The 27,659-nt window shown below is 43.7% G+C and overlaps 1 protein-coding gene and 1 non-coding gene across 4 annotated transcripts; both read left to right on the forward strand.

Annotated features, from left to right (window-relative positions):
• ZNF346 (zinc finger protein 346) lies at positions 1-26,945 on the forward strand. Of its 3 annotated transcripts, none has more exons than XM_061150996.1 (7): positions 1-207; positions 8,343-8,446; positions 8,999-9,091; positions 10,862-11,006; positions 14,949-15,182; positions 20,556-20,649; positions 23,026-26,945. In XM_061150996.1, exons 1-7 carry the CDS (start codon positions 33-35, stop codon positions 23,111-23,113), a joined length of 933 nt encoding a protein of 310 aa, XP_061006979.1. In that variant the 5' UTR covers positions 1-32; the 3' UTR covers positions 23,114-26,945. The 3 variants fall into 3 exon arrangements, with proteins under 3 accessions (XP_061006979.1, XP_061006980.1, XP_061006982.1); XM_061150997.1 differs by having other exon boundaries at positions 14,997-15,182; XM_061150999.1 differs by lacking the exons at positions 8,343-8,446; positions 8,999-9,091; positions 10,862-11,006.
• LOC133062967 (U6 spliceosomal RNA) lies at positions 3,592-3,698 on the forward strand. Its single transcript, XR_009694286.1, has one exon. It is a non-coding gene; the product is annotated as a U6 spliceosomal RNA (small nuclear RNA).
• Positions 26,946-27,659: the final 714 nt, after the last annotated feature.

Below are 27,659 nucleotides of genomic sequence, written 5' to 3' on the forward strand. Positions count from 1 at the left end.
CGGCTATCGGCCGGTTAGGGCTTGCGGGGAAGATGGAGTATCCTGCATTGGGCACGGTGGAGAACGCGGACAGCGGCGGGGCCCGGTCGTACAACAATTCGGAGGAGCGGGAGGGCCGGGAACCGGATGGGCTACGCTTCGACCGCGAGAGGGCGCGCCGCCTCTGGGAAGCAGTGTCCGGGTCGCAACCAGTGGGGAGGGAGGAAGGTGAGTCCGGGGGCTTCAGAGGCTGGAAGCCCCTCGCCCGCCTGCTCGTTTCGCGGGGAGTGGCGGAAGCGCGGGGCGGGGACGTGGACCGGCCCCCAGGTCTACGGTCACACCCCCTGGCGCTCGGCCCGCCCCCTTGCGCGAGGCGCCAGGGGACTCCCTGTCTCGTGCACACGCTATGGCGCGGGCGCCGTGGACCAGCTCCCCTGAAAAATCCAGGCTGCGGCACCCCAAGAATCGCGCGCAGATGGTCAAGGGCCTTCTCACGCTCTGGCCGTGGGCTTCTTTCTCCCGCCTTCGTCACCCACTAGAGCTCATCTCTTCTAGAATTCGAGGACTGGAATCTCTAGACTTGCCGTCTAGGCCATCTCGGAGACCCCCAGAACCTTCCCTACCAGCCTCGTAGCCCCTTCACCGTCCCAGTTTCCAGGTTCACCCATCCCTAATGTCTCTTGCCTCCCTTCTTTCATGCCCAACACTTCCGAGGGCTGTAGATGTAGAAGGTCGCCTTCTTACCTCAGTGTTCCTTCTGGACTTGGTGACTGAGTCCTGGCTTACCTCTGTGTTTTGGTGTCTCTTCTCTTGTGTCCACCAACTGGGTCCTTTTTCTAATATGGGGGCCAGGAGCCTGAGAACCTGGCCAGGGCATTCTTTGGCTCCAGCTTCTTGTTTGTATCCCACGCTTGACCCAAAGTTGAGGAGAATAGAATACACAAGGCCACCTAGGGGGGCATTTCTGGGCTTCCCAGCTTGCTCTGCACTTGACCTGGCCCTGGATAAAATGGAGATAGAGGAGAATAGAAAGAGCGGCTGTGACCCCGTTTTGTGACCCACTTGACAGTTCTTAGCAGAGCTAGCTGCTTAACTCTAACCCAGAAGTACACAAACTGGGCTTTTGTGCTAATCCCGTCAGGTAATCTGCAGAGAAATCAGATTTCTCTAAAGATTTGTTTGCTTGCTGAGCAGACTAATCTTGGAAGTTAATTTATTGCTTGTGAACTGATTGCCATGGGATAAAATGAAGTTTTTGACCACATCCAAGGAAGATATGTTTAAATTTGGGGTGGTACACACAACAGACCTATACCCTGTATATACTTTACCAGTTAAACTAGTCTTGTGTGACTCTTAAATTAATATGAGGCTCCTATCTCCCTCATTCTTATACTTTCAAACTTGTTTGGCACAGTTACAATTTTCCTTTCATTCATTTGACAAATACTCTCTTCCCAGGATAGGCTGGAAATCAGAGCTGCAGAGATGAAAATACTGTCCTTGCCCTGGAGGGGCTTGTGGTCTAGTCCAGGAAGCAGATGCCAAGACAGTTGCAGTATAATGTAGTGGGTGCAGTAAAGAGGAAAGTCTAAGAGTTGGGGGTACACAAAGAGGAAGTGACCTTTGTCCTCAGGGGACAGAGCAGGCATGCGCTGGACCTTGAAGCAGAGAACACAGCAGCTGTGCTCTGGAAAGTGAACTGTTTGTGTGTGTATGAGTGCACACAGTCACTAAAAGACCAATTCACTTCTCTGATCTCACTCTGTCCAGTGATTTGTTTGAGGTCTAGGTAGATACCTATAACACCAGGTCCTACTCACCTTGAGTTTTTTGTTTTCTCTTAGTTATAATTTTTGTTTTCTCATTGAGTTGTAATTTACACACCATAAAATTCACCCATTATAACTGTACAATTCAATGATTTGTAGTAAAAGTATAGAGTTGTATAACCCTAGTCCAACTTAGAATATTTCCATCACTCCAATTAGTTCCTTTGTGCTTTTTTTTTTTTTTTTTTTTTCATTTCGGAGAAGGCAGTGGCAACCCACACCAGTACTCTTGTCTGGAAAATCCCATGGACGGAGGAGCCTGGTAGGCTGAAGTACATGGGGTCGTGAAGAGTCGGACATGACTGAGTGACTTCACTTTCACTTTTCACTTTAATGCATTGGAGAAGGAATGGCAAGCCACGCCAGTGTTCTTGCCTGGAGAATCCCAGGGATGGAGGAGCCTGGTGGGCTGCCGTCTATGGGGTCGCACAGAGCTGGACACGACTGAAGTGACCTAGCAGCAGCAGCAGCATTTATTATTTGGCTGCGTCAAGTCTTAGTTGTGGTATGTGGGATCTAGTTCTCTGACCAAGATCAAACTCAGGGCACCTGCATTGGGAGTGTGGAGTCTTAGCCACTGAACCACCAGGGAAGTCCCTCTTTTGTGCTTTTACATTAAATCCCCACTCTCACCTCCTGCCCTTGGCAACCACTAATCTGTTTTCTGTCTCTATAAATTTGCCCTCTCTGAACTTTTCACATAAATAGAGCATATAATACATAGTCTTTTGCATTTTGTTTCTCTCACTCAGCATGTTTTTGAAGTTTAGCCAAATTGTAGTGAGTATTAATACTTTATTGCTTTTTATTGTTAAATAGAATTCCATTGTATGATTCTTGCTTTTTTATCCTCTAATGATCTCTGCCTTTCAAGTGGACTGTTTAAACTCTTAACACTTAATTTAGTTGTTGATATGGCTAGATTTGCTGTCCCTCCTTTATGACCTTGTGAAAATCAGCCCTCTGCTTCACATTCTAGATCTCTCAGCCTCTGCCCCCTACATCTTCTGATTATCTACAATATAGATACAAAATAAATCCTACCAATTAGGTGCTTTCTCATAAGATTTGGAAGGCAGAAATGTGGTAAAAATCACATTCATAAGACTATTGGTACTATCAAGAAAAATTGTAAAACTATAAGGTCTTCCCACATCAGTGTTCCAGCATCCATTCTCCAGCTTCATAGGTTAAGAGGCCTGTTCAGTGACATGGAGCTTCTTACTTCAGCAAGGCTGCAGTGGAGGCCTCAGAGACTGTAGCTCACATGTTGGAACAGTTATGCATGCATTGTTCCTGGAGACATTTCCGGAAGGCTCAGCCTAGAACCTTCAGTCTTCCAATATTTTCTAAGCACCTAATTGCTTGTATCAAACCTGTTCCCTGTGGTAATTGGTAGATGGATTAGAGTTGTATATGAGCAACAGGAATGCACATTCAGGCCACCTTCTCAGAATTCTGATAACTCATGTAAGTTCTTTTTCCCCTCTGTAGACCTTACCTTCCTCCAGCCTCATGAACTTCTCACAGATTTTTGTTAAGTCAGGAATTCAGGAAAGGGTTGACTGGACAGTTCTGACTCAAGGTCTGTTTTGCAATTGCAATCAGACAGTGGCTAGAGCTGAAACAATAGTAGATGGAACTTCTGGAGGCTGACTAGGTGTCTCTTTTTTTCATGTAGTCTCAGGGTCTCTCCATGTGATTTCATGATGGAATAGTTAGGGCTTCCTCCCAGCTTGGAAGAAAACTGCTTATGTAGTGGCTTAAGACTTGAAGAACAGTGCTTGCTTCTGCAGCACCTATACTAAAATTGGAACAATACAGAGAAGATTAGCATGGCCTCTGCGCAAGGATGACACGCAAATTCATGAAGCATTCCATATTAAAAAAAAAAAAAATTTGAAAAGCAAATATTCCCAATTTGGTTCATTTTTATAATATGTCTTCCACATATCTATATGTTGCTTAGTGGTCAGCCAGTGATTCAGTAACACCTGGAGCCAGTAAGGCCTCAGTCCTCTGCAGCTGAATCTGTGGGTATGTAGGAACGGGCATTCAGAGTTCTGGCCATTTTAAAGTCACCCCTAACTTTTACTTTCTGTCAGGCTCTTTTGCATCACTTCTGTGCATGTGAACAACCAGAGTTGGCCAGGAGTATTTAGCCACCTTAGGCCCTCTTAGGTCCCCACTGCCACCAGTCTCAGCCACAGACATGACCAGCCTCAGGTTATAGTAGAGCCTTTGGCCTTTCCTGCTCACCTGCCTCTGGGACCATCGCTTCCACTGACATTATCAAAAGATTGGGGCATTGTGCACCACTCCAACTCAAGTAATTTCCTCTTTCATGGGGAAGCTGTTGGTTCTCACATCCTGTCTCTTCCTGGTAGAACCTCTGACTGAGTGTGGGAGGTGATGAGAGCAGTCCCAGATCCCTGCTGTTCTCATCCAGAGTTCAGCAGATGTACAAGCATAACTGCTTCCCAGATTGTTAAGTGCCTTTGATCAGTTTCCAGAGTACTGAAGGGATTGTTTCTGTCAACTTTGTCCAGTTTTATAGTTGCTCTGGGTGAAGAAGATCTCCTCACTCTACTATAGCTGCAAGCTCCACATTATATTCATTTTATGTTCAATTTCACTTTCTCTGCCTGACTTCTAAATTTGGATGGTCCAGGACTCAAAAGCCCAGGGGCTTCCCTGGGATTGGTAGAGAATCCAGTCCACTCAGTGGTAAAGAATTTTTACTTCGCCTGCCAATGCCGAAGACACTAGGTCAATCCCTGATCCAGGAAGATTCCACATGCTGCAGAGCAACTGTGCCTGTGTGGCACAAGTAATGAGCTTGTGCCCTAGAGCCCGCGAACCCCAAGTGCTGAGCCCACAAGATGGAACTGCTGAAGCCTCTGCACCCTAGAGCCCCGGCTCTGCAACAAGAGAAGCCACTGCGATGAGAAGCCCGCACCCTCCGCAACTGGGGAAAAAGCCCGCACAGCAACAAAGACCCAGCACGGTCAAAATAAATAAATAAATATTAAAGTCCCAAGAACTCTTTCCTTTTCCAGCTACGTTAGGCATCCTCTTCTACTCCACCACTTTAAACATGATAAATACACTGATGATTCTCAATTTGTATCTCCAGCTCTGACCTTTCCCTTGAACTCCAGGCTTGCATCTCTAAATAACTACTTAATATCTCTACCCATGTGTATGATAGACCACTCATATTTATTTTTTTTCATTTATTTTTATTAGTTGGGGGCTAATTACTTTACAACATTGTAGTGGTTTTTGTCATACATTGACATGAATCAGCCATGGATTTACCTGTATTCCCCATCCCGATCCCCCCTCCCACCTCCCTCTCCACCCAATTCCTCTGGGTCTTCCCAATGCACCAGGCCCGAGCACTTGTCTCATGCATCCAGCCTGGGCTGGTGATCTGTTTCACCCTAGATAATATACATGTTTCGATGCTGTTCTCTTGAAACATCCCACCCTCGCCTTCTCCCAGAGTCCAAAATTCTGTTCTGTACATCTGTGTCTCTTTTGACCACTCATGTTTAATATAGCTGAAGGAAAAGTCTTAATTTCCCCTCCAGCACTGTCTTCCTCCACTTCTCATCGACTTGTTTCTCAAATTCAAAACCTAGGCGTTACCCCTGACTCCTGTCCTACTTTACCCGCTCCATCCAGTCAGAGAAATCGGATGTCATATTTACTTCCAGAACATAATTCCAAATCTATCCACTTTTCCTCATCTCTACCGACAACCTGCCTGGTCCAGATTTCTGTCATCTGCTGCCTAGAAGACTGCAACAGCCTCCTCCCTGCTGTCCCTGCTTCCATTCCTATTCCCATACAGTCTGCTGACACAATGAACAGACTCATCTTTTCAAAACGTAAGCCATATCTTGTCACCTCTCATTGCACTAAGAATAAAATCCATAGTTCAGACCATGGTTTATGAGGCCTATACTCTTCAGCATTATCTGGTGGGATAATTTATTTCCTACCACTATTTCCCAACTTTATTTCCTACCACTATTCACTCATTTACCATATTGTATCCACAGTGTCCTTCTCTTCATTTCTTGCATATGCCAGACTTATTCCTGCCTCAGAGACTTGATTATTTTATTGAAGTATAATTGATTTACAATATTGTATAAATTTCTGCTGTACAGCAAAGTGATTTTTTTCACATTATTTTCCATTATAGTTTATCATGGTATATTAAATATAGTTCCCTGTGCTATACAGTAGGACCTTTTTGTTTAATTCATTCGACATATAGTGGTTTGCGTCTCCTAATCCCAAACTCCCAGCACATCCCTCTCCCACTCCCTCCTCTTGGTAATGACAAGTCTGTTCTCTATATCCATGAGTCTGTCTCTGTTTCATAGAGAGGTTCATTTGTGTCATATTTTGAAATTCTGCATGTAAGTGATATATGGTATTTGTCTTGGTCTGACTTCACTTAGTATGATAATCTCTAGGTGCATCCATATTGCTGCAAATGACATTATTTCATTCTTTTTTCTTTACCAGCTGAGCCACTGGGGAAGCCCTATTTCATTCTTTTTTTATGGCTGAGTAATACTCTATTGTATATAGGTGTCACATCTTCTTTTTCCATTCATCTATTGATGAACATTTAGATTGTTTCCATGTCTTGGCTATTGTGAATAGTGCTACTATGAACATAGAGGTACATGTATCTTTTTGAATTATAGTTTTGTCTGGATATATACCCAGGAGTGGGATTGCTGGATCATATGGCAACTCTGTTTTTTCAGTTTTTTAAGGAACCTCCATGGTGTTTTCCATAGTGACTGTACCAATTTACGTTCCACCAGCAGTGTAAGAGAGTCCCTTTTCTCCACACCCTCTTCAACATGTGTTATTTGTAGACTTTTTAATGAGGACCATTCTGGGTTACACATTTTATTAGATATTGGGGATACAAAGTCATAAATGACATGGTCCTTACCCTGTTTAGTCTCTGGGAATCAGATTCTGAATATCTTGAAAGGGAACCCCATCTCCTTTAATAAAATAATCCAACATCTCTAGGCAAGGAGAGGATGACTGGACCTAACATTTTCCCGTTGTGGGCTTTGCATTCTGAGGAGCCTCTCGCCCTCCCTTTAAAAAGCTCTCAGGGGCTTCCCTGGTGGCTTAGTCGTAAAGAATCCACCTGCCAATGCAGGAGACACGGGTTCAATCCCTGATCCAGGAAGATCCCACATGCCACACAGCAGCCGAGCCCATGTGCCACAACTGTTGAGCCTGTGCTCTAGAGTCTGGGAGCCACAACTGCTGAGCCCGTGTGCCGCAGCTGCTGAAGCCCATGCACCCTAGAGCCTGTGCTCTGCAACAAGAGAAGCCACTGCAATAAGAAGCCTTCGCACTGCAACAAGTAGCCCCTGCTTGCTGCAACTAGAGAAAGCCTGCGCACAGCAGCGAAGACCCAGCACAGCCAAAGATAAATATATAAAAATTAAAAAGCTCTGGCCCAGATCTATTCATGGATCCACTTCCTTTTGTTTCTCTGAGGATGGCTGAGGCAGCCAAAGTCTTTCAGAAAAATTTACCGAACACTGTAGGAGAAAAATGGGGAAATAAACAAGGGACCCCAAGGAGCAGAAATATAGCCAGACAACACCCCTTCTTCCCAAAAGGGCTGTTACAAATAAGCTTTAGTTCTTGCGGGAGAAGTACTTTAAAAGCTCCCCACCAAGAAGTACCTTAAAAGTTCCCCAATAAGAAGTACCTTGAAAGTTCCCCACCCAAAAGTTCCCTCCAGGAAATCTTGTCCACTTTTTGATCTAGAGTAGAAGATAAAAAACATGGATTTGCCATCTCATCATGGTTTTCTAGACTTATCCCTGCCTCAGATTATCAATGTCATGATGATAGAAATGTCTGGAGTGAGATTTTACTCCCTCCTCAAAAAGTAAGGCCTTGTTTTTCAGGTGTGACAATTAAGCACAGGTCAAAACTGTGGTTTCCTACAGTGTGGAACTTACGTGACATATTGAGTAATTTTAGATACTTCAAAATCAGATCAAGAACAGTAAGGGAATTATTTCCTTTTCAAGTCTTTCAATCCTTCTGTTTCTATCTGAGAAGACATCTCAGTTGGTTGCTACCATGTCTTAACACCTCTTCTCACAGTTGCCACTCTCTTAATGTTCCTTTTAGGGAGCTCTGCAAGCTTCTCACACCAGTATCTAGCTGGAATTATTTCCTTTTTAATGTGTTCATTTTTATTGGTTTTTATTTAAGTTTGTAATTTAAAGACTCCTTTTTAAAAGAATTTAGTAAAGAAAGTTGGCCTACATAAAATTATAAAGTAAGTTTTAGGTTCGGTGGCATAAGAATATAGCCTGAGTCATGAACGCCCTTTCGGGAGGGGTGGCAGATTTAATAGTATGGCATTCCATTATTCAGTGCCTGCATTTGAGGCAGCATTCAAAGACAGTGCTATTGAGGCAGGTTTTTAACTCACAGAGCTTTTATTCTCCTCTCTAGTGGAACACATGATCCAGAAGAACCAGTGTCTCTTCACCAACACCCAGTGTAAGGTTTGCTGCGCCTTGCTCATTTCTGAGTCCCAGAAGCTGGCACACTATCAGGTATGCCCTTGTACCTTAGTACTTTCTAGACCCAATGCCAAGCCCGCTCTTCTCTGCACAGTGAATTCCTTCTTAGCCACCCAGATGTTGCCTCCATGCATGTTGGCTTAATTTTTGACTGAGTCTTAATTTGACTGATTGACTTAATTTTTCTGAGTCTCATTTCTCCATCCAGCTCAAGATCATTGTACTTATATGTTCCGTTACAGCTTGGTGTAGTAGAAAGTCTATGCTTTGGCTTTAAATAAACCTGTAGTCGAATCACAACTCTGCTACTCATCTTGGTCAAGAAACCTCATTATCTTCAGCCTCAGTTTCCTTATCTATAAGATTGAGATGATGATAATTTTCTCATAAATTTTTATGATTAGATTGGACAGCATCTAAGTACCTTATAGAAAGTAGGAATTCAACAAACTAGGTTTTCCCCCTACCCTCTCCTCCTCAAAAGTTTCTGTGAGGATGAACCACTGAAAATCTAGTAGATATTTTTGAGTGCCTTATATGAAATGGCATTTGGGTATCTTTGATCTTTTTCCTGGGTTCTTACAGAGCAAAAAACATGCGAACAAAGTGAAGAGATACCTAGCAATCCATGGAATGGAGACACTAAAGGGGGAAATGAAGAGGCTAGACTCAGATCAGGTAATCCAGCTGCCATGTTGAGACCACTCGCTTCCTGATGAAGCCAGCAGGCAGGTTGGTGTGGTGGAAAGAGCGTGGGCTTTGAGTCAGACTGACTTGGCTTCAAATCCTGGCCCTGTTGTGTGACTTGGTCAAGTCTTGATCCTTTCTGAGGCTTGATTTCTTCCTCTGTAATAATGAGGATGCTAATATCAACTACCTTTTAGGATTTTTCTAAACAAAAATGAAGGAAGGTTTATTAAAGCACCCAACACAGAGCCTGGCACATAGTAGGGGCTCAATAAATGGAGCCAATGTTATACATTACACCGAATGGTTTGTTAGAGTAGGACAACTGTCCATGCCCTACTCAAGAAGAGAAAGCGGAAGGAAACCGGAATGCTTACTTTCTTGAGATCCAGTGGAAAGAACTGAGTTTAGCCCTTGAATATTGGGAATAAACAAGTGGAACGAACACTTTTCCAAATTCTTGCTCTGATCAAGGTGTAAACATGTTTGCTTTTGCCTTAGCAATACTGTGAGAATTATGCTGAAACAATCCCAATCCCTCAGGTGTACCATTATTTTTGTTCCATGGCAGGCTGTGCAAATATTATGGGATGAGAAGTCAACAGACTAGGGCCAAATACTAGCTCTACAACTTACTGGTTGGGTGACCTTGGACAAGTCACTTAACCTCACTGTAGAGAGAATAGTTGCTACCTTGTAAGGGTATTGTGAAGTCAAATTACAATTCCTAATGGATGTTCAGTGAGTTAGAGTTTATACGACAAACTGTGCCTCCCTATCACAGTGGCCACAGGTTTGGAAGGGCCTTGCTTATCCCTTCTCCACATTCACTGGACTAACCCCCTAGTTGCCCTCCTTATGATGTGGAATTCAGAAAGACAAGATCAACTCTGTGGCCCTGGGCAAGTCACTTCATCTCTTTATATCTCCAACCCCTCAACTCTCAGAGTGGTCCAGTAGTTCAAATGAGATCACAGACTCCTCCCCATCCAACAAAGAATGATTCAGCCCCAAATGTTAATAGTACCAAGGTTGAAAAATCCTATCTTATATGAATATTTTATTCAGAGAGCAGACCTGAAAGAGATCCTGGAAGCCCTTAATATAGGCTTGAAATACATTGTTTTCTAGCCTAGTCATAATCATCAAATAAAATCCAGTGGTCTACTTGTTCAGTAAACCCTCAACATCTGCTGTGTGCCAGTCTCCACCAGGGTGCTAAGGATAGGAAACATAGATGAGTCTAACGGTCTTTGCCCAGACGTTGAACTTCAGTCCACAGGAAAGTCTCCTAAGCTACGACACTGTCAGTTTAGGGTGACACGTGGTATGATAGAGGTCTATTTAATGTATTCCAGGAGTATAGAGGAAGAATAAAGTTAATTCTTCCTGGAATAATCACACAAAGCAGGTTGATAATTCTTTCCTGAGTAATTTTCTTGAGTAAAAGTCTCTCAGAAGAGGTGATATTTAATCTGGGCCTTGAAGGCTAAGCAGACATATGCCAGGCAGGAAAGAAAGGAGGATCATTCTAGGCAGTAGTAATGGCCCAAGTGAAACATGGAAGTAGCAGAGAACAAAATGGGGAATGGTGAGTAGCGCATGGGATGAAGTAGCTCAGAAAGAATCCAGAAAGGTAGGTTGGGGTGAGTGTGTGAAGAGGGCCTTGAAGGCCCATTCTCCTACGGGCAGTGGGGAACCAGTGGAGATTTTCCGGCCGGGCAGTGGCGTGATCAGACCTGTGTTCTTTCTCCTAACCAGAAGAGCAGCAGAAGCAAAGACAAGAACCAGTGCTGCCCCATCTGTAACATGACCTTTTCCTCCCCTGTCGTGGCCCAGTCGCACTACCTGGGGAAGACCCACGCAAAGAACTTAAAGCTGAAGCAGCAATCCACTAAGGTGGAAGGTACTGGTTTTCCTGAGCGGTGCTATATCGGGACCCCTCCCGTCCTTAAGGCACCAATGCCAGGTGCTCCCAGAAATGCTCACTGGGGCCACAGACTGGAAGAGGTTGAACTGCTTTTGAGAGCCCTTAAAAATATCAGAGTAGACACAGCTTCATTGAAATGCAGCCTCAGAGTCATACTCACCTAACCTTCCTTTCTTTGGTTATATCAGTCTTTCTCTATAGAAGCTTCTTAGCCCTGAGCTTTTGTCCTGACAAATAATTATAACTCAGGAGTGCCCTAGTCCTCCAGGCTATGCCCACCAGGAGAGCATTCTATCTCCTGCCTCTCTCAGTTAGATTTTTCCCTCCTAGCATGCACCTGCCCTTATTACCATGTATTCCAAGTTAAAAGTTAGATTCTTGTCTTTTTTGTGTGCTCAGGTTATGCCCTGTTCACTTTAATCCTCAAAGCTGCCTGTTCTCGAGACAAGGACTTGCCTTTCAAAGCTAAATACTTCAGCACTGCCATTACTGCCCAACAAACAGTGTTTGCAACTGCCATGAATTCATTCCCAGTGCAGTGACTTCTAAAATAACCCCCTTTATCTTGTCACCACTGGGGCTCAGCTTTCACTTTCATCTCATTAACTGCTGACTTTTTAGGATTTTATATCTCTGCTAACTGCAGTTAGTCAAGACTGAAGGTTCTTTGATCTTTATTTCATTTTTTTCTAAATAATTTTTCTTCTCTATGTTGGACCAAGAGGTAGACTATACTATCTGTAAGACTTGTCCTTTTTTTGAATTGCTGTATTATGAGAACAAGATAATTATGTTTTAGAAGACTTTGAAGAATAGGGTAAAAAAAAAATCACTCATAATTATACTGTCTTACCACACCCAAATCTAGTATTCTAGCAATGAAACAACAGATGAAGTCATGGATGCCCAAGTTTAAATCCTGGCACTGCTATTTACCATCTGTATGACTGACCTTCTTCATGCCTGAGTTTTCTCACCTATAAAATGTTGATAATATCATCTACTTCATAGGTTATGAGGACGAAATAATGTATATAAGGGCCCTGAGACATAATAGATGTTCAATAAATGACATTTTAGGCTGTTTTGTTTTGTTTTGGTTTTGGGCCGTGCTGCACAGCTTGCAGGTCCTTCGTTTCCCAAGTAGGGATTGAATCTGGGCCCCAGCAATGAGAGCGCCAAGTCCTAACCACTGGACTGCCAGAGAGTACCCAGCAGGTCCAATTGTCAGTGTTATCGGCACAATCAAGATAGTGAGTGGAATCCCCACATAAAATGCAATGGTTGATCAGGCATTCACCACCCAGAGCATGTCATTGGCCTTGCTTCTGATTTGTTCATCATTAAGTTATACTAGTACTAGTTGCTTTTTTGTGAAGTCAGTGTTGGTACTATTTATGGTACCAAAAAGATTAAACAGTAGGCCAAAGGAAACTAGCTTAAGAACAGAACTTTATAAGATCACTTATCTTTAGATTTATATGAACTTGTCTTTCCATAAATGGGAAAATTCCCTGGAATATTCCTGGTCCAAAGATTCCATATTGAAGAGTTTATTTTTCATATTTACTTTTGGCCCTTGCCACATAACAGATGTGTTTTTATATAGTTATAATCATAGTTCATGTACCATTTGTATCCTGCTTTAACTTTTAATTTTGTAGTTAGAGCACATTTCCATGTTATACATGAGTTTATAACTATATTTCTGAAACTAAACATTTCTCTAATGTAAAAGTAATACAAGCATATTGTAGAAAGTATGGAAAATATAGATAAATGGAAAGAAAAATACCCATAATTTTTACCATTCAAAGACAACCACTGTTAACATTTTGGAGTACTGTTTTTCCTATAATCTTTTGTTATGTGTATGTGTGTATATCTGTGTCTATATTTGTTTTGTGTATGTCTAGATTATGTATATAAATGTAAAATACTTTAACCTTATTGTCTTTATAAAAACAATGCATACTCCTCATTGTTACTTCTAGTTCAAACAGTGCAAAAGGTACAAAGAGAAGAGTAAATACCACCCAAATCCTACCACCAAGAGAGAAACACTGTTAATATGTTGGCAGCATTTCAAAATACCAATACACACATACAGATTGCACATATGTCTTTTAGTAATGATATGATCATATTGTGTATATTATTTTCTTTTATACTCTTTTCACTAATAGAACATATGTGTTTCTCGTTATTAAAAAGTTTTTCATAAACATTATTAATGACAATATCCCATTGCACCACATTCATTTAACCATCCTCTAATGATGAATATTTATGTTTTCTCCCTCTCGTTTGTTGGTATTTAAAAATAACACTACAGTGAACAGTCCTGTAGAATTCTCTTTCTATATTTCAAGTTGTTTCCTGAAAGAAGACTCCCATAGCTCTCATTTTTATTGGATGTCCATTAAATGGTTCCTCCGACTTTAATTAACCATTCACCTCTGATGTTCTCTTTAGAGAATGACCTTTATGTTTTAATGACTATGATTATCTCTTCTGATATCAAAAATCTACATTCACTGTAGAAAAGGTGGAAAATACTGAGAACTATCCTTTTACACAATGCTCTTGGTGTTTCTCTGCACATTACCAGTAGTTTTACAGAACTAAGGACAAAAGAAATAGTTTACTACTATAACCTGCTTTTTTTTTTCACTCAACACCACATACTGTATATTTTTTCTTTTATTGAATATTCTGCAACATGTACGTTACTTTGCCAGTGACTTGTTGAAATAAGGACTAAGGAAAATTAACAGCCAGGGGAATTAAGAGTCTCTGTACTGGAAAACCATTGTAGGAAAAGCCAGCAACTTTCTTCTGGCTTGTTGAAAATCCTCAAAACTTCCCCCATTGAAGTGGAAGAGATGAAAGAGCATCTGTGTGTGTGAGTGCTGCTGAACCCCACCCCTCCTCCACCATTGGTGGGGGTTCTAGGCCACGTTCTTAAAGCAGTGGTTACTGGACTGATACCATTCCAGCCATGTGGGCTCATTAGTGAGCCATGGCGTCCACTTTCTAAAGCTATGTCCATACCAGGCTCTGATTAACTGAATTCATAGACCCGAGCCAGGGATGTTTTCTGTAGGTAAACACATGGGCTGTAGCCTTCTTGTCTCCCTGCCACACTCTGGCAGCCTGGCATAGCAAAGAGGGCATGGTCTTTAGGATCATACAGACCTGGATTCACTCATTAACTGAGTGATCTTGGGTAAGTCATTTCACCCATCTAAGCCTCGGTTTTTCTCTGTATCGTGGCAAAATGATACCTACTGCAGATCATAATTCTGAGGACCAGAAGAGAAAATATATATACAAAGCTCGTAACTAAATGTCAGTGTCATTCTCCTCTCCTCTACTCAGCCTAGAAGGCAGTGTAGCTTAAAAGGCCCCCTTTTAAAAAAAAAAAAAAAAAGGCCCCCTTAGTGTGGTGCCTTTTCTAAATGACCCTCTAGACCCTCAGGATGTGCATCTGTGCATTGGCTTCCAGATCTATAACTGGGGTACTTTAAGGATAGGAATAAAACACCCACATTTCTTGTTCTATGTGGTGTGACATTCTGGGGAGTTCTGAGGGATGAAAAGACTGCAAGCATGTACATCTCTCATCTATTTTAATTTGGCAGATGGGTAGCAGAAGTGCAGAACCTCCTCGGAATATGAGAAAATAGGGATTCATGTGCCTAAAGTAGTTTAAGCTGCCAAACAAAGGAGCCAGTCTTTGGATTCCCCCGTATCTTCTCAATTAGAGAAGATTTTCACTGTGTGATTCACACAGGCAGTGCCCCATATGCAAGTGTGATTAACTAGTGACCCAGCCTTTCTTTGCATTCAGCATACATGAAAGCCTGGCACCTTCTGGGTTTTTTCATTGTTTCTGTTTGAACTTTCTCACCACAGCTCTGTCGAAACGCCTTACAAACCCTTTCCTTATGGCCTCCACCTTAGCCTTGCACCAGAATAGAGAGATGATAGACCCAGACAAGTTCTGCAGCCTCTGCCACGCGACTTTCAATGACCCTGTCATGGCTCAGCAACATTATGTGGGCAAGAAACACAGGAAACAGGAGACCAAACTCAAGCTTATGGCACACTACGGACGGCTGGCCGACCCTGCTGTCACCGACTCATCAGGTAAGGGGCCTAGCTCACACCCAGAGCCGAATCAGGGCTTGACTGCTAGAGCTCCCTGGACCATCAAAGGTATGCCTTTCCTCTTTAGGTCTTCTGAAGCAAGCATTGCAAATTCAAATGCTTGCAAAAGCTAGATGGGAAATTTTGATTAGTGAAAAAGCCAGGAAGGGATGTAGTCAGCTGAAGAGTACGTGCCTCTCCTAGGCAGTGCTGAACATTTGTTACCGTATCTTTCAGTTTTTCAAAAAACTCTGGAAGCCAGATTTACAGCTGACCCTCTTTTGCTCTAGTCCCTGCCACTCCTTTACTTGGTCCTGCCTGGCCATTCCCTCTTTGTCTCTTTTTTGTTGGCAGGATTCAGGCACTGCAGTGTTTCAGGCTGCTTATCTTAACTTGTATCCATTCTTTTCTTATCTCAAGCCAAAGCCCTCTCCTTGTATTCACCCTACTCCATTTGTCTAAGGCTAAATTACCATGTTTAATCCTAGAACTGTATCCTAGATATTTTTTTCTTGCTTAAATCATCTGATTTCTTTACAGATCAACTAAATTCTTTCATGAAAACCTAGGTGGGGGGAAAGGTTTTAATTTAATATCAAATCCCACTTTGATATTAATGTATACAGCATACTTTGATCCCCACAGCATTTCTATAAAATAGTTGTGATTTTCCCAATTTACAAATAAAGAGGATGAAACTCAGAGTGACATGCTCAGGTCTTACAGCTGAGATGGCCTGATGTTAATAAATGACAGCATCAGTTGGGGTCTCTAGCTCTGTCTGATTCCAAAACTTAAACTCCTTTCCCCTGCCTCCAGCTTTGAGTGCACTTGGCTGGAGGCACTCCAAGTACAGGGTTTCAGCAGAAACATCGAACTGACTCTTACTTACAGAGGTGGGGTGTTGACCTAGGATGTGCAAGCAGGGACTTCCACTGACTGGACTTCTACCTCCCAAACGATTTAGGTTGTTAGCAGCTTGGCTTTTTTTTCCCTGCTGACTTCAGTCCACCCTTGTTCATTCATTCTTTCAGACAGTCATCGTGCACTTACCAATAGCTGCCATAGTCCAGGCCTTAGGCTAGATGCTCTCACATGTAATTTACCTGATTTAATCCTCACAGCAACTCTGTTGTGCACATTTGATTATTCCCATTTTACAAATGAGGACATTAGCATCAGAAAGATGAAATGGTTTCTTCTGGTTCCCATGCTAGACTGTGGCAGCCAACACTGAAATCCAGGTAAGGTTCTGTTTTAGGTCCACAGAATAGTTTCCATGGGGTTTCTGGCATGTATCATGATAAGTATGGGTCAAATGTGAGATGACCCAGCGTGTCCAGATGTCTTCTACCAGGGTGAGATGCAGCATCTACCAAGCAGATTAAACAAGACTTGGAGTTTGCTTTGTACTCCAGGCCCACATTTCTCTCATTTACTCAAGAATGCCAAACTAAGCCCTGCATATCATTCAGGTAGCCAAATCCTTCCAGTCGCTGGAGCTCTCAACATCCCTTCTGGGTTACTGGAATCCTCTTTTTCTGTACCCGCCCCCATCACCTTCGCTTCCTGCTTTAGGGCCTTGCCTCCTGCACAGATCAGGTCTGCTTTCCCTGCCCCCTTCTGATCTCCTAGTTTCTTCAACCTCTGTACATGGGACAGGCTTTCAGGTCTATTCATTTCATATAAAGTCAAGAAATGTTTGTTGAGCTCTTTCCTAATATACACCAGGCATTGTGTATATAACATATATTAGTTACATGTCCATGTTCTTATGGAGCTTAGAGTCTAGTGGAGCAGACAGGCATTGAGCAATTAACTACAAGTGTGGCAAGCTTTAGAAAAAGAAACAAATGGTATGCTATGAAGATAATTTAAGATGGAGGAGCAAGGTTCAAAGGCTCCCAGAAGCAAAAGGGATAGTGTGGGGCAACATGATGCTGGGGAGATGAGCAGGTGTCCAATCATGGCATTGTAGGTCATGTTTGAGATTTGAGCCTTTATCCTAAGAGCATTGGGAAGCCATTCACATCTTCAGCATTATTAATTAGAGCATTCTAGTTACAAAGTGGAGAATGGTTTAGAATGAGGAGGAAGGGTAGTGGAGAGAGACAAACAGTGAGGCTGTTGCAATAATTCTTAGTGGAGAATATGGGAGCTTGGACTAAGGTAGCATTAGTAGAGATAGTCAGGAGTAAATGGATTCAGGAGGTAGGTAGGAAGTAGAATTGGCCATCCAATGTGGGAGCTAAAGGAAAGCAAGCAGGCAAGGTTTAGCCTTAAGCCACGAGGTGAATAACCAGGTTTTGGCAGCCTGAGTTTAAGATACCCATGAGATATCTAAGTAGGAATGTCCAAGAGGCAGTTGGATATATAGGTGTAGACCTAAAAGAAAGGTCTCGGTTATAGATACCACCATTTTGGTGGTTAGAAACTGCTAAATATTGGTAGTTTCATATGTTTGAAGCTAATAAGTGGTACTTGAAATCAGGGAAATGAATGAGATCCCTTAGAGAGTTTGGAGAGAAAGGAGCGAAGGGCCTAAGATTGAGCCCTCTGAAAATTCTGATGTGCTATAAACATGGATGAACCTTGAGGATATTATGCACAGTGAAATAAATCAGTCACAAAAAGACAGTTCCTATATGATTTCACTTGTACGAAATATCTAGAGTAGTCAAACTCATAGAAACAGAAAGTAGAATGTTGTTGCCAGGGATTAGGAGAAGGGAAAGATGGAGAGTTTAATGGGTGTAGATTGGCAATTTCATAAAAATGACAAAAGTTCTGCACAGTAAGGTGAAGATACTTAACATGATGAAAAACAGAAATTTCTCTAACCCAGAACTGTCCTTTACCATTAACTGAATTGGACACTTAAAATAGATTGGATAGTAAACTTTCTGTTATTTGTATTTTACCACAATTTAAAATAGTAAAAAAAGAAAGAAAGAAAACCAAGATTGAAACCTCTGAAACTGGCAATAGTAAATGGTGGAGGTCAAACAAGAGACAGCAAAAGAAACTGAGAAGGAACCAGCGCAGGAAAATCAAGAGTGTGGCATGCCGAAAGCAAGGGCAGGAGACGGACGGAGGGGGGTCTCACCCGTGCTGTCAGGTGCTGTTGGGAAGCCAAATACTAAAAGGTTGCATAAGCATCCATTTTATCCATTAAGTTTAGATACAGGGAAGCCTCCATTGGCCTCAGAAAGAGAGTGTATGTGTGTAGGGGGATAGGTTGCAGAATAATTGAGAGACAAGGAAATGGAGAAGCAGTTGTAAACAGGGCTTTCAAAGTCTTGGCAGTAAAAGGGAGGAGATACAGGTGCTTTTCCAAATAAATCAGATGTTTTAAAATGAGCTCTAGTGACTTATTCTTCATAAAATCACAGGGGGAAACCAGAATATCAAACATGTCAAATGAAAACCAGATAAAAATGGATGAGTCTGGGTACTGAACAAAGCTGTTTTTTAGAAGCACCAATGAATTCTTCACTTACCCCAAGTGACAATTTGAATCCAGCTTACAGATCAGTATACTCTGCAGTGAGATGTACTTTGCATAGGAAAGTCCAGAGACCTGTGGTGCAGAGGAAAGGATGGGGGCTGCACAGACTAGAGGGCAAATCCAGCTCTGATCCCAGGTCACTTAACCTCCCTGAGCTTGCTTTCTGCTCTGATAAATGGAGAGAACCACCTACCTATCTTCCAGCATTGTTATAAGAATCCAAGAGTATAAGTATCCAAAATTTTGTCATGGTGCTTGGTGTTTAATAGATGATGAGTGAGCTGTTGTAATCTGGGCATCAGTGACTCTTAACCATTAGTGGTTGTTACCCCCACACCAACCCCAGGTTCCACCCTGGACCTTGCAGGGATGGTGGTTCTGCTAGTCCATTATGAGTCTTTTGCCTGTTTGTGTTGAACCATGAATTCTGGCCTTCATTGTCTAAAAAAGACCTGAATTCTGATTGCAATAATTTTCCCCTTAAATGCTTTAAAAGGATATGTCTTCCAGGAAATACCTGAAAGTACAAGAGAAACAAAGGAAGTTGGGAACAGTGGCTAGCTTATTGAATTAGAGGAGATTGTTGGTGTTCCCAGCTGCCATGGAAGGCTGGTTAAAAGATACTCTCCACTTTTTTGCCAGCATCACTCATGGAACCTATAAGAGTGAAATAAAAATAAGCCAAAACCTCATACTTGCTGGACACTTACTACGTGTCAGTTACTTTTATTTGAATGATTACAATAACCTTATAAGGTTGATGCTAATATTAACTGCATCTTATAGGTAGGGAACCTAAGTCTCAGGGAAGCCCCACTTGTACGCATCTCAGGGAGATTAAGTACCTAGCCTATGGTCCTGCAGGTGAGAAATGATGGAGCTGGGGTTTGAACCTTGGTGATCTCACTCCAGAGTGTGAGATTTTAGGACGGCAGATGACAAAAGGTGTGTCAAAGGGCTCGTGAAGTCACATGCACAGTGGCCTGCCTTGCGCAGCTGGCACCAGGCATGCTGGGCACGTAGAGCCTAGTAGTCAGCCCCTCCTGTTGGCCATTCACTAACTGTGTTCGTGGACATGAGACCATGCCTTATTTTCTTCCTCTGTAAGAGAAGGATGGTTTTCCTGGGATCCTTATGAGCATCAATCAAAATAATATGAAGTGCATGACTATATCAGGCACTTAGTAAATAATAACTGCTTTTTATTGTAAGTATTATGGGTATGGTATAATTAATTGGTTTATAGTTGAGAAAAGCTGAGGATCAGAAAGGCAAAGGGATTTAGCCAAGGTCACGTGAATGCAGAGCCAGGAGTCCAGCCCCATTTCTTGCCTCCTGACCCATGCTCTCACTGCTAGACCATGTGAGGAAAGGCCACTTTGTCATTAGAGCAGCCCTGTTAGTGAGAAAGGGTATCTGTGAGCCCCACGGTAGAGAGACAGATTAATTTTCCTTATAGGCCTTCTCATTAATTACTGTTATTGCAAGCCCAAGGAGAGGGCTGCCTTCCCAGAGATCTCTCATCTAAGGGCACAGTCAAGGTGGAAAAGACAGTTACACCAAATGTCACCTCTTTGTTCTATCAATCATTTATTTCCTCAGCAGATACTCTGGACCAGGCTCCATGCTGGGACTAAGGGTACAGGACAGGGATGGACAAGGAGGTTCTCAGCTCCAGGGAACATACAGGCATACATGTGCCCCTGATCATTGAGGCCTCTGGGATTCTTACCACGACCAACAACCTGAGCTCCCTCCACTCTTCCATCTTCAGAAGAGCATTTGCACATGCTGTCAAAAGCACAGAGTCCCCAGGTCCCTTCTTATGGGATTACTAAGCATCTTGACTTTTACTTGTGTTTCAGCCGGGAAGGGCTACCCCTGCAAGACATGCAAGATAGTGCTGAACTCCATAGAACAGTACCAAGCTCATGTCAGCGGCTTCAAACACAAGAACCAGTAAGTAATCACACTTTGAAATTCACGGGTCTGCAGCAGGAGCTCGGGGCTTCCGAATCAGAACAAAGCCAGGTATTCCTTGGCTTAAAAGGAATCCTGGCAGTCTTCTTTTTAGTTAGCAGAAGCTCCGTCAGTCAACAGAAGTATCCCCTATGTGAGTTCTCCTGTCAGCTTCTCCCCAGCCTTTAGACCTGTTGAGCTGAAGGTTTTAGTAGAAAAACATAAATGATTCCCTTAGTGGTCTCCTGAATTTTTTGGCAACATGTTAACAGTCGAACTGGGGACACTCCCCAACCCCAACCCACCACTGGCTTGAAGACCCTAGTCTTCACTGCCATTAGTTCTGTGGCAAGAGCTCCCTCTACAGGTTATTACCAAATATGACCAAGTCCTGTCCTTGATCAAATACTGTACACCTCTGAGTGGTAGCCCGGACAGACCCAGTCTGACAGACTCAGTCCCTGCTCTGATAACCTAACATTCTGATGGGAGGAGACAAAAACAATGACCATGCAAACCACCAATAATTACAAATGGTGATAAGGGAAGAGACTTAAAGGGAAGAGACTAACAGAGTTGTCTGTTTGTAATAATCTTGAAAATGACTCACATTCTTTGGTTGAGCTCCTGGTCTCTTGCAGGCCATATGCCAAGCAGATTCTCTCAGGATTATAATCCTCACAATAGTCCTGGGAGGAAAGGGTTATTATTCTGATTTACAGACATAGGCGACCACCACTCAGAGTGGTGTCATGAGGCAGAGCTACAGTTCTCACTGAGGCTTGGCAGGCTCACAGCATGCTCCTCCAGGGCAGTGCTGACCAGGGGGTTGTGGTGCCATGCGATATGAACAGGCCAGGTCCGGCTGGGAGGGCTCAGATGGTTCAGTCCTTGCTTCTCAGAAGGGTAATGTGGACGATGTGCCACACATAACCTTCAGAGATAGGAATTATCCCTGTTTTACAGATGAGGAAACAGTTTCAGGCAGATCTGCTGAGATGACTGCTTTGACTTTGGTGACTGGCTCTGCATTGCTTACAGAGCCGAGTGAATTAAAGGTGGTAGAAGTGCAGAGTGTTAGGCTCAAAACGTTCTTGGTCCTCTCTGCTCTGCCTGAAGTCTCCTCTCCCACATTGTGGCTTTATTGATAGATACATCTTTAACTGGGAGAACTCGTGAGGCTCCCCTTAGATGTGGATTTGAGGCAAGCCCTCGCAACTTGGCTTGCGTCTCACTTTCAGCATTGCGGCTTAGCTGGTGGCAATTTTGGCAAACAACTTGGAACCAGTCAGAACCCTACTGTGGGGCTACCCAGACTTGAAAATGCTAGTGTTAGTTTACCATTTTCTTCTTACACTTTCCAGCTGTATGACCTTAGGTGAGTCAATAAACCTCTTTGAGCCTCCAATTTCTTTTCTATAAGATTATGGTACAAAAAACAAAACAAAGATTATAGTACAATTTCTTAAACACATAATTCAGTCTCATTTAATTTGCAACAGCATCTCTGAATTAGGACTCCCACCCTTTGCAACCCAAGGAAACCTAATATCAGATAGATTAACTTGCCGTAGATCTCATGGTTACTTGGAGTTAGACCCAATATTCAAACCTTTGACTCCAAAGCCCATTCATTTTGCTCTGCTATTTCCAAATGGAGCTCTTCTTCCTCACCTTATGGGATGAAGTAAATGTTAGAGATAATATATGTGACGTCCTAGTCCTGATAAGAGGAGCTGTTAGAGATAAGCTTTCATTCATTCACCAATGATTTATTGTGCACCTATTATGTGTCAAACCCTGTTTTGAGCACCAGGGCTATGGTAGGAACCAAGACCAATGCTTTTCTCTGATCCTTTTGATCCCCCTCTGATGGTAGAAAGAGATCCTAAACAAATCCAAAACAAATCAGACAGTATCAGGTGATACTAGTGAGGTCATGACTGGAGAGCCACTTGATTCCATGTGCTGGGGAGAATGGTCTTCCTGTCCCATCCAGGTCATGTAGGGCCCCGTAGGCAGAAAAAGTGGTTCAGTATAGAGGAAACACATGGGCTTCAGTCCTGAATCTACCACACTTTAAAACAGCTTACTGTGGGCAGGTCACTTATACTTTCTGAACTTTAGTTTCCTTTTATATAAAATGGGGGTGCTGGTCCCCCCGCCTGGCAAAATTAGCATGAGAACGAAACAGGATACTGAAAACAGAACACCCGGCCTTGTGCCTGGCATGCAGTGGCCCTCAGTAAAGAAGAGCTGCCCTGCTTCTTACTCCACACCCTGAAAGAGCTGTACTGTCATTAGAATAAGCTACCTGGGATACCATCACAACCACCATGAACTAACCCTATGCCTTTGTTCCTTCTCAAATCACAGGTCACCAAAAACAGTGGCATCACCTCTGGGCCAGATTCCCATGCAAAGGCAACCCATTCAGAAAGATTCAACCACCTTGGAAAACTAGAGGTGTTTCTGTCCAGCAACCAAGGTTGAACCAGCCATGAGCCAGCTTCCTGTTACTATGGTCAGCCCTTGGCTCCCTCTTCCTCCTTTCTTACACCTGGAGAATACACAGGCCTGAGGCAGGAGTAGACCATAGACAGCCTCTGATTGGCCCAGGCAAATCTACTCCTCCTCCTCCCCTTTGGAATCAGCCCTGTAGGTCAGGGTAAGGAAAGCAGAGATGTTGACAGGACTTGGGATTTCCCAGGGTGGTAATTTGGAGGATGAGCTTTCCCCTTTGTCAGCCCCCCCGGGCCGTATGTCATGAGACCCCAGGTCTGTCTTTTCCCAAAGGTCACTTTTGGACCACTCCCTGCAGCTAAAGAACAGAGGTCTCCCTAAGCTCTAGGCATCTCCAGTGAAACCCAGAATTTTCACTCCAGGCCTTGGCCTGAGTAGGAACGGACAGATGGAAGTGGCTGCCACACGGAGGCTTGGAGTTCATGTGACACTTCCCGCCCCCCCAAAGAGCGTGAGCTTTCCTGAGCCTAGTATCCGATGCTGGCCAGTTGTCCAGATTTCTGCCCACTGTGAAGTCTCCTCCTGGAGCAGTGACACAGTCCCGGCAGAGCACTGCTATCCCCCTTTCCCCGTCTCCACAGTTCCTGAATGGTGCTAAGGACCTGCGGCAACTGGGGACAAGCTAGAGCCGAAGGAGGCCCCAGTGCCCAGTGGGGTCACAGAAAATGCCAGCAGAGGCCTTTCCCTCCTCCATCAGAGGTGCTCTGGCACAGGGTCATGTGGGAAGGTCCCCACGTAAAAATTTCCTGGGTGGCTCTCTCCCTTTAAAGGGAAACTGCCCTCGCGCCAGCCAGCTCCGAGGTTGACCACTGTCCTTCGGCCCTACTGGTCCTCTTGTTCCCCTTGCGCAGCGGACCATCCTCCCAGGCTGCTGTGGTGCTAGTCCTCCCCCCATCATCCTCTAGGAGATTCTGGAGACCAAGGAGCAAGGTGGACCCTTAGAGGAATAGAAGAGAGAGCTGGTGTAAGCTTCTGCAGTGAGGAAACAGCTATGTCCCCGACCCCAAATGTAGGTTTCTACAACACTGCTGTGCTTTATGGCCTGGGGCTTCACTGGGAGTGGACTTTACCTCATAGCTTTCAAACAGGAATTCCATGGAGGGTCACCTTCTGGGTCCCTCCTCACTGGGTCAGAGAAGTCCACAGCTGCTCTCGTGGGCTCCTCCCTCCACTCCCTGTCCCTTTGCCTGTAAATGCCTTTGTGTATTGTGTGTGTGTGTGTGTGTGTGTGTGTGTGTGTGTGTGTGTGCGCGCGCGCGCGCGCGCGCGCGCTTATGCTCTGTCTTTTGGTCACTGAAGCATCTAAATAAAGAATTTCTCCCATAAGCCAGACTGCAACTCAACAGATTGGAGATTTGAATTGTCTATCATGTGTATCTTTACCCTTTGCTCTGTCCCTGCTCAGACTTCAGCACCCTAAGTAGTGATTTTAGGAGCTGGGACAGAAACAGATATCCAAATTGCTTGGCAGCTCTGTAGAAGTCCTACAGAGTCCAGGCGCCCTAAATTCAATACAAGCTTATCTGCTCATCTACCTCCCCCTATCCTGGAGGGCCTCACAGAGGTCTCTAGAAGGTTTAAGCTGGGAGTCTACTTTGTTTGAAATGATCATGTGGCTGCTATGTGAGAAGGAATTCAGGGGAGCAGGAAAGGAGATGTACAGGGAGGCCAAAATGGACGCGGTATCCAATTTGACTCTCTCCAGGCTAGCTCCTTCAGGGCAGAGACCTAGTGTCATTCATCTCCATTCCTCTGATGGACTGAGTGGTTTGTCATGCAGTGTTTGTTGAATGAAAGAATGAATGAATGAGGATGCATAAGAAGAGATAGGCTTTTCCTGCTCAGCTCAACCAGTAGGCTGGTTCCATGGAACTTGTGATTCTTGGGAAAACCTTCTCCATGACCCAGAAATGAGCTGGGAAAGGGGTGTATGCAGTGACTTCAGCAGCCTTTTTTGCTTCAGACAGCCAGATCTGAGGAAGGTGCCCAGGCAGCCTGAACTCCTATTCTTCACTCAGCAAACTATTCTTGGGAACCTGCTCTTCACCAACTGGGAAAGGCCCTACACATCTCTCAGCTTCCAAAGCCTAGACTGCTTTAGCAGTTTGCCCAGAGTCCTTCTACCCCAACCAAGATGTCATGATCAGCCCCACCTACCAGGCAAGGAAGCAAAGGGCAGAAAGGTGAGTGAGCTGCCAGAGTATGAGCCCTTGACCTGCAGGATCTCTTAGTCAGGATTCAAGAGTCCTACCAGCTGTGTGCCCAGCCCTGTTGGCCTGGGGATGCAGGAATGAAAATTCTCTTAGAGCCCTTGGATAGCTCATACAGTCAGAGATCATTACGGTGATAGAGGGTTATACAGGATGCTCTGGGAATGCACAGAGATGCAGGCACTAACTCAGCCAAGGATATGAAAACACTGAAGAAACTGTGAAACTAGTATTTGATCTCTATAACAACCTTTTGAGCTAGGAGATGATACTCCATTTTATAGAAAAGTAACAAGGTTCAAAAAGGTATAGTGATTTGCCTAACGTCCCACTGCTGAGAGCAAAATGGAGTGTAGAATCTGGTTCTCTAGATTCCTTGTCTTTACAAACAAGGACCAGAGTACTTCCCCCATGACCCCTGGGCCTGCTTCACTTATCTGTCAGGGCCACGGTCTCACAGAGTGAGTAGCCACTCAGCAGGAGCGGCAGCAGCACCATCAAAATGAGATTGGACAAGGCTCTATGGTTATTTTATAATCCCAGCCCCTTTCCCTTCTCATAATTTTACCCAAGACTCCTGGTATATTAGACTCTAGTTGTAACTGTAAGAAACTTAAAGTGATTATCTAAAAGAGGAAATTTATTGATTCTCCGAATGAAACAACCTTGTACAGAGATGGCTAGATTCAGGTTCTGACACAGTCGTCTCACTGGTTTGCTCTGTGTGGCCTCTTTCCCTGGGCAGACTTTCTCCAGAAGGTGGAGACAGCCTCTGGCAGCTTCAGGTTTATATCCAAATAGGTTGGTAACTGCAATGGAAAGAACATCTTTTTCTTGGTACCAGTAAAAAATATTGGGATTGACTCATTAGCCCATCTGGATCTGTTCCCATCCGTAAACCAGTCGCTGCAGCTAGGAAAAATGGTCCTCTGGGCACCTGGAAAGGAGTGAGTCCCACCTACAACACACTGACCGAAAGCGGGAGAGATGTGCTTGCGTCAAAGAAGAAAGTGCAGCGCTCCCTCCGTCCCAAGGGAGAAGAGTGGATGTGGAGGGCAAAAATAACTGTTGTTGTCAGCCATATTCAGAGATTATCTTTGCTTGATCATTGCTTTTCTAATGTTTTGAGATACAGCATCCATTCAATAATGTCTCAATAATGAGACAAATTTTTTACAGTACAGTTTGATGAGGATAGTGTATCCATATGGCCAGTCGGCCTCCAGATCAAGATAGAAAACATCACCAGTCCCCAGAGGCTGGCCTTGTTTCCCTTCCTAGTCAGTATCCCACAGAAGCGAACACTATCTTGACCTGTCTCACCATAGATTTGTTTTGCTTGCCCTTCAATTTTATAAAAAAGGACTCATCCATGCATCCACTTGTGTTCAATATTATGTATATGAGATTCATCCATGTTATTGTGTGTATCAGAAGTTCATTTAAAAAAAAAAAGTTTACTTCATGCTGTATAGTGGTCCATTATATGAATATACCATAGTTTACCCATTCTACTGCTAATGGACAATTGGGTTGTTTCTAGTTTTGAACTATTGTAAATAAAGCCACTATAAAAAATTTTTGTTATGTGTCATTTGGTGTGCACATGCATGCATACACTCGGGAATAGAATTGCTGCATCATAGGGTAGGTGCATGTTTAGCTGGACTAGATAATGCTAAATGCTTTCCAGAGTGGTTCTACCAACTTACATTCCCACCTGCAGTGAAGAGTTCCTGCTCCACATCCTTGTCAGCGCTTGGTATTGTTCATCTTTCTAATTGACCATTCTGGTGGCATCCAGGAATTTGAACCCAAGAGTCTTACCTTTTCATCAATGATCCTCTTACTCTGAGCACCCCTGAGATCAGGTTTGAATTTCTGTAGCCTGGAATATTCTCCAGTGTGGCCCAGGACCCACAATACACAGCCCAGCAGATAAACATTAGAGGGAGCTCCTGCCCAGGACTCTGCTGGCCAAGGAAGTTCTCATGGAAGAAGTGGTATCAGCCCTGGAGAGGCAGCCTAGTGAAGCAACAAAGAACTCGGGCTCTGGGACTTCCCTGGAGGTCCCATGGTTAAGATTTCGCTTCCACTGCAGGGGGCACGGGTTTGATCCCTGGTTAGGTAAGATCCTGCATGCCACGTAACGCAGCAAAGGGGAAACAAAAAAACAAAAGTACCTATTAAGAAAAGAGCTCAGGCTTCAGAATGGGTAAAATGTTAGTACTTACTTACTTTATAGGGTCATTTAAAAGAATATATGTGTGCTAAGTC

This window comes from Dama dama, chromosome 9 (genome assembly GCF_033118175.1).
Source record: "Dama dama isolate Ldn47 chromosome 9, ASM3311817v1, whole genome shotgun sequence".
NCBI classification, from domain to species: Eukaryota; Metazoa; Chordata; class Mammalia; order Artiodactyla; family Cervidae; genus Dama; species Dama dama.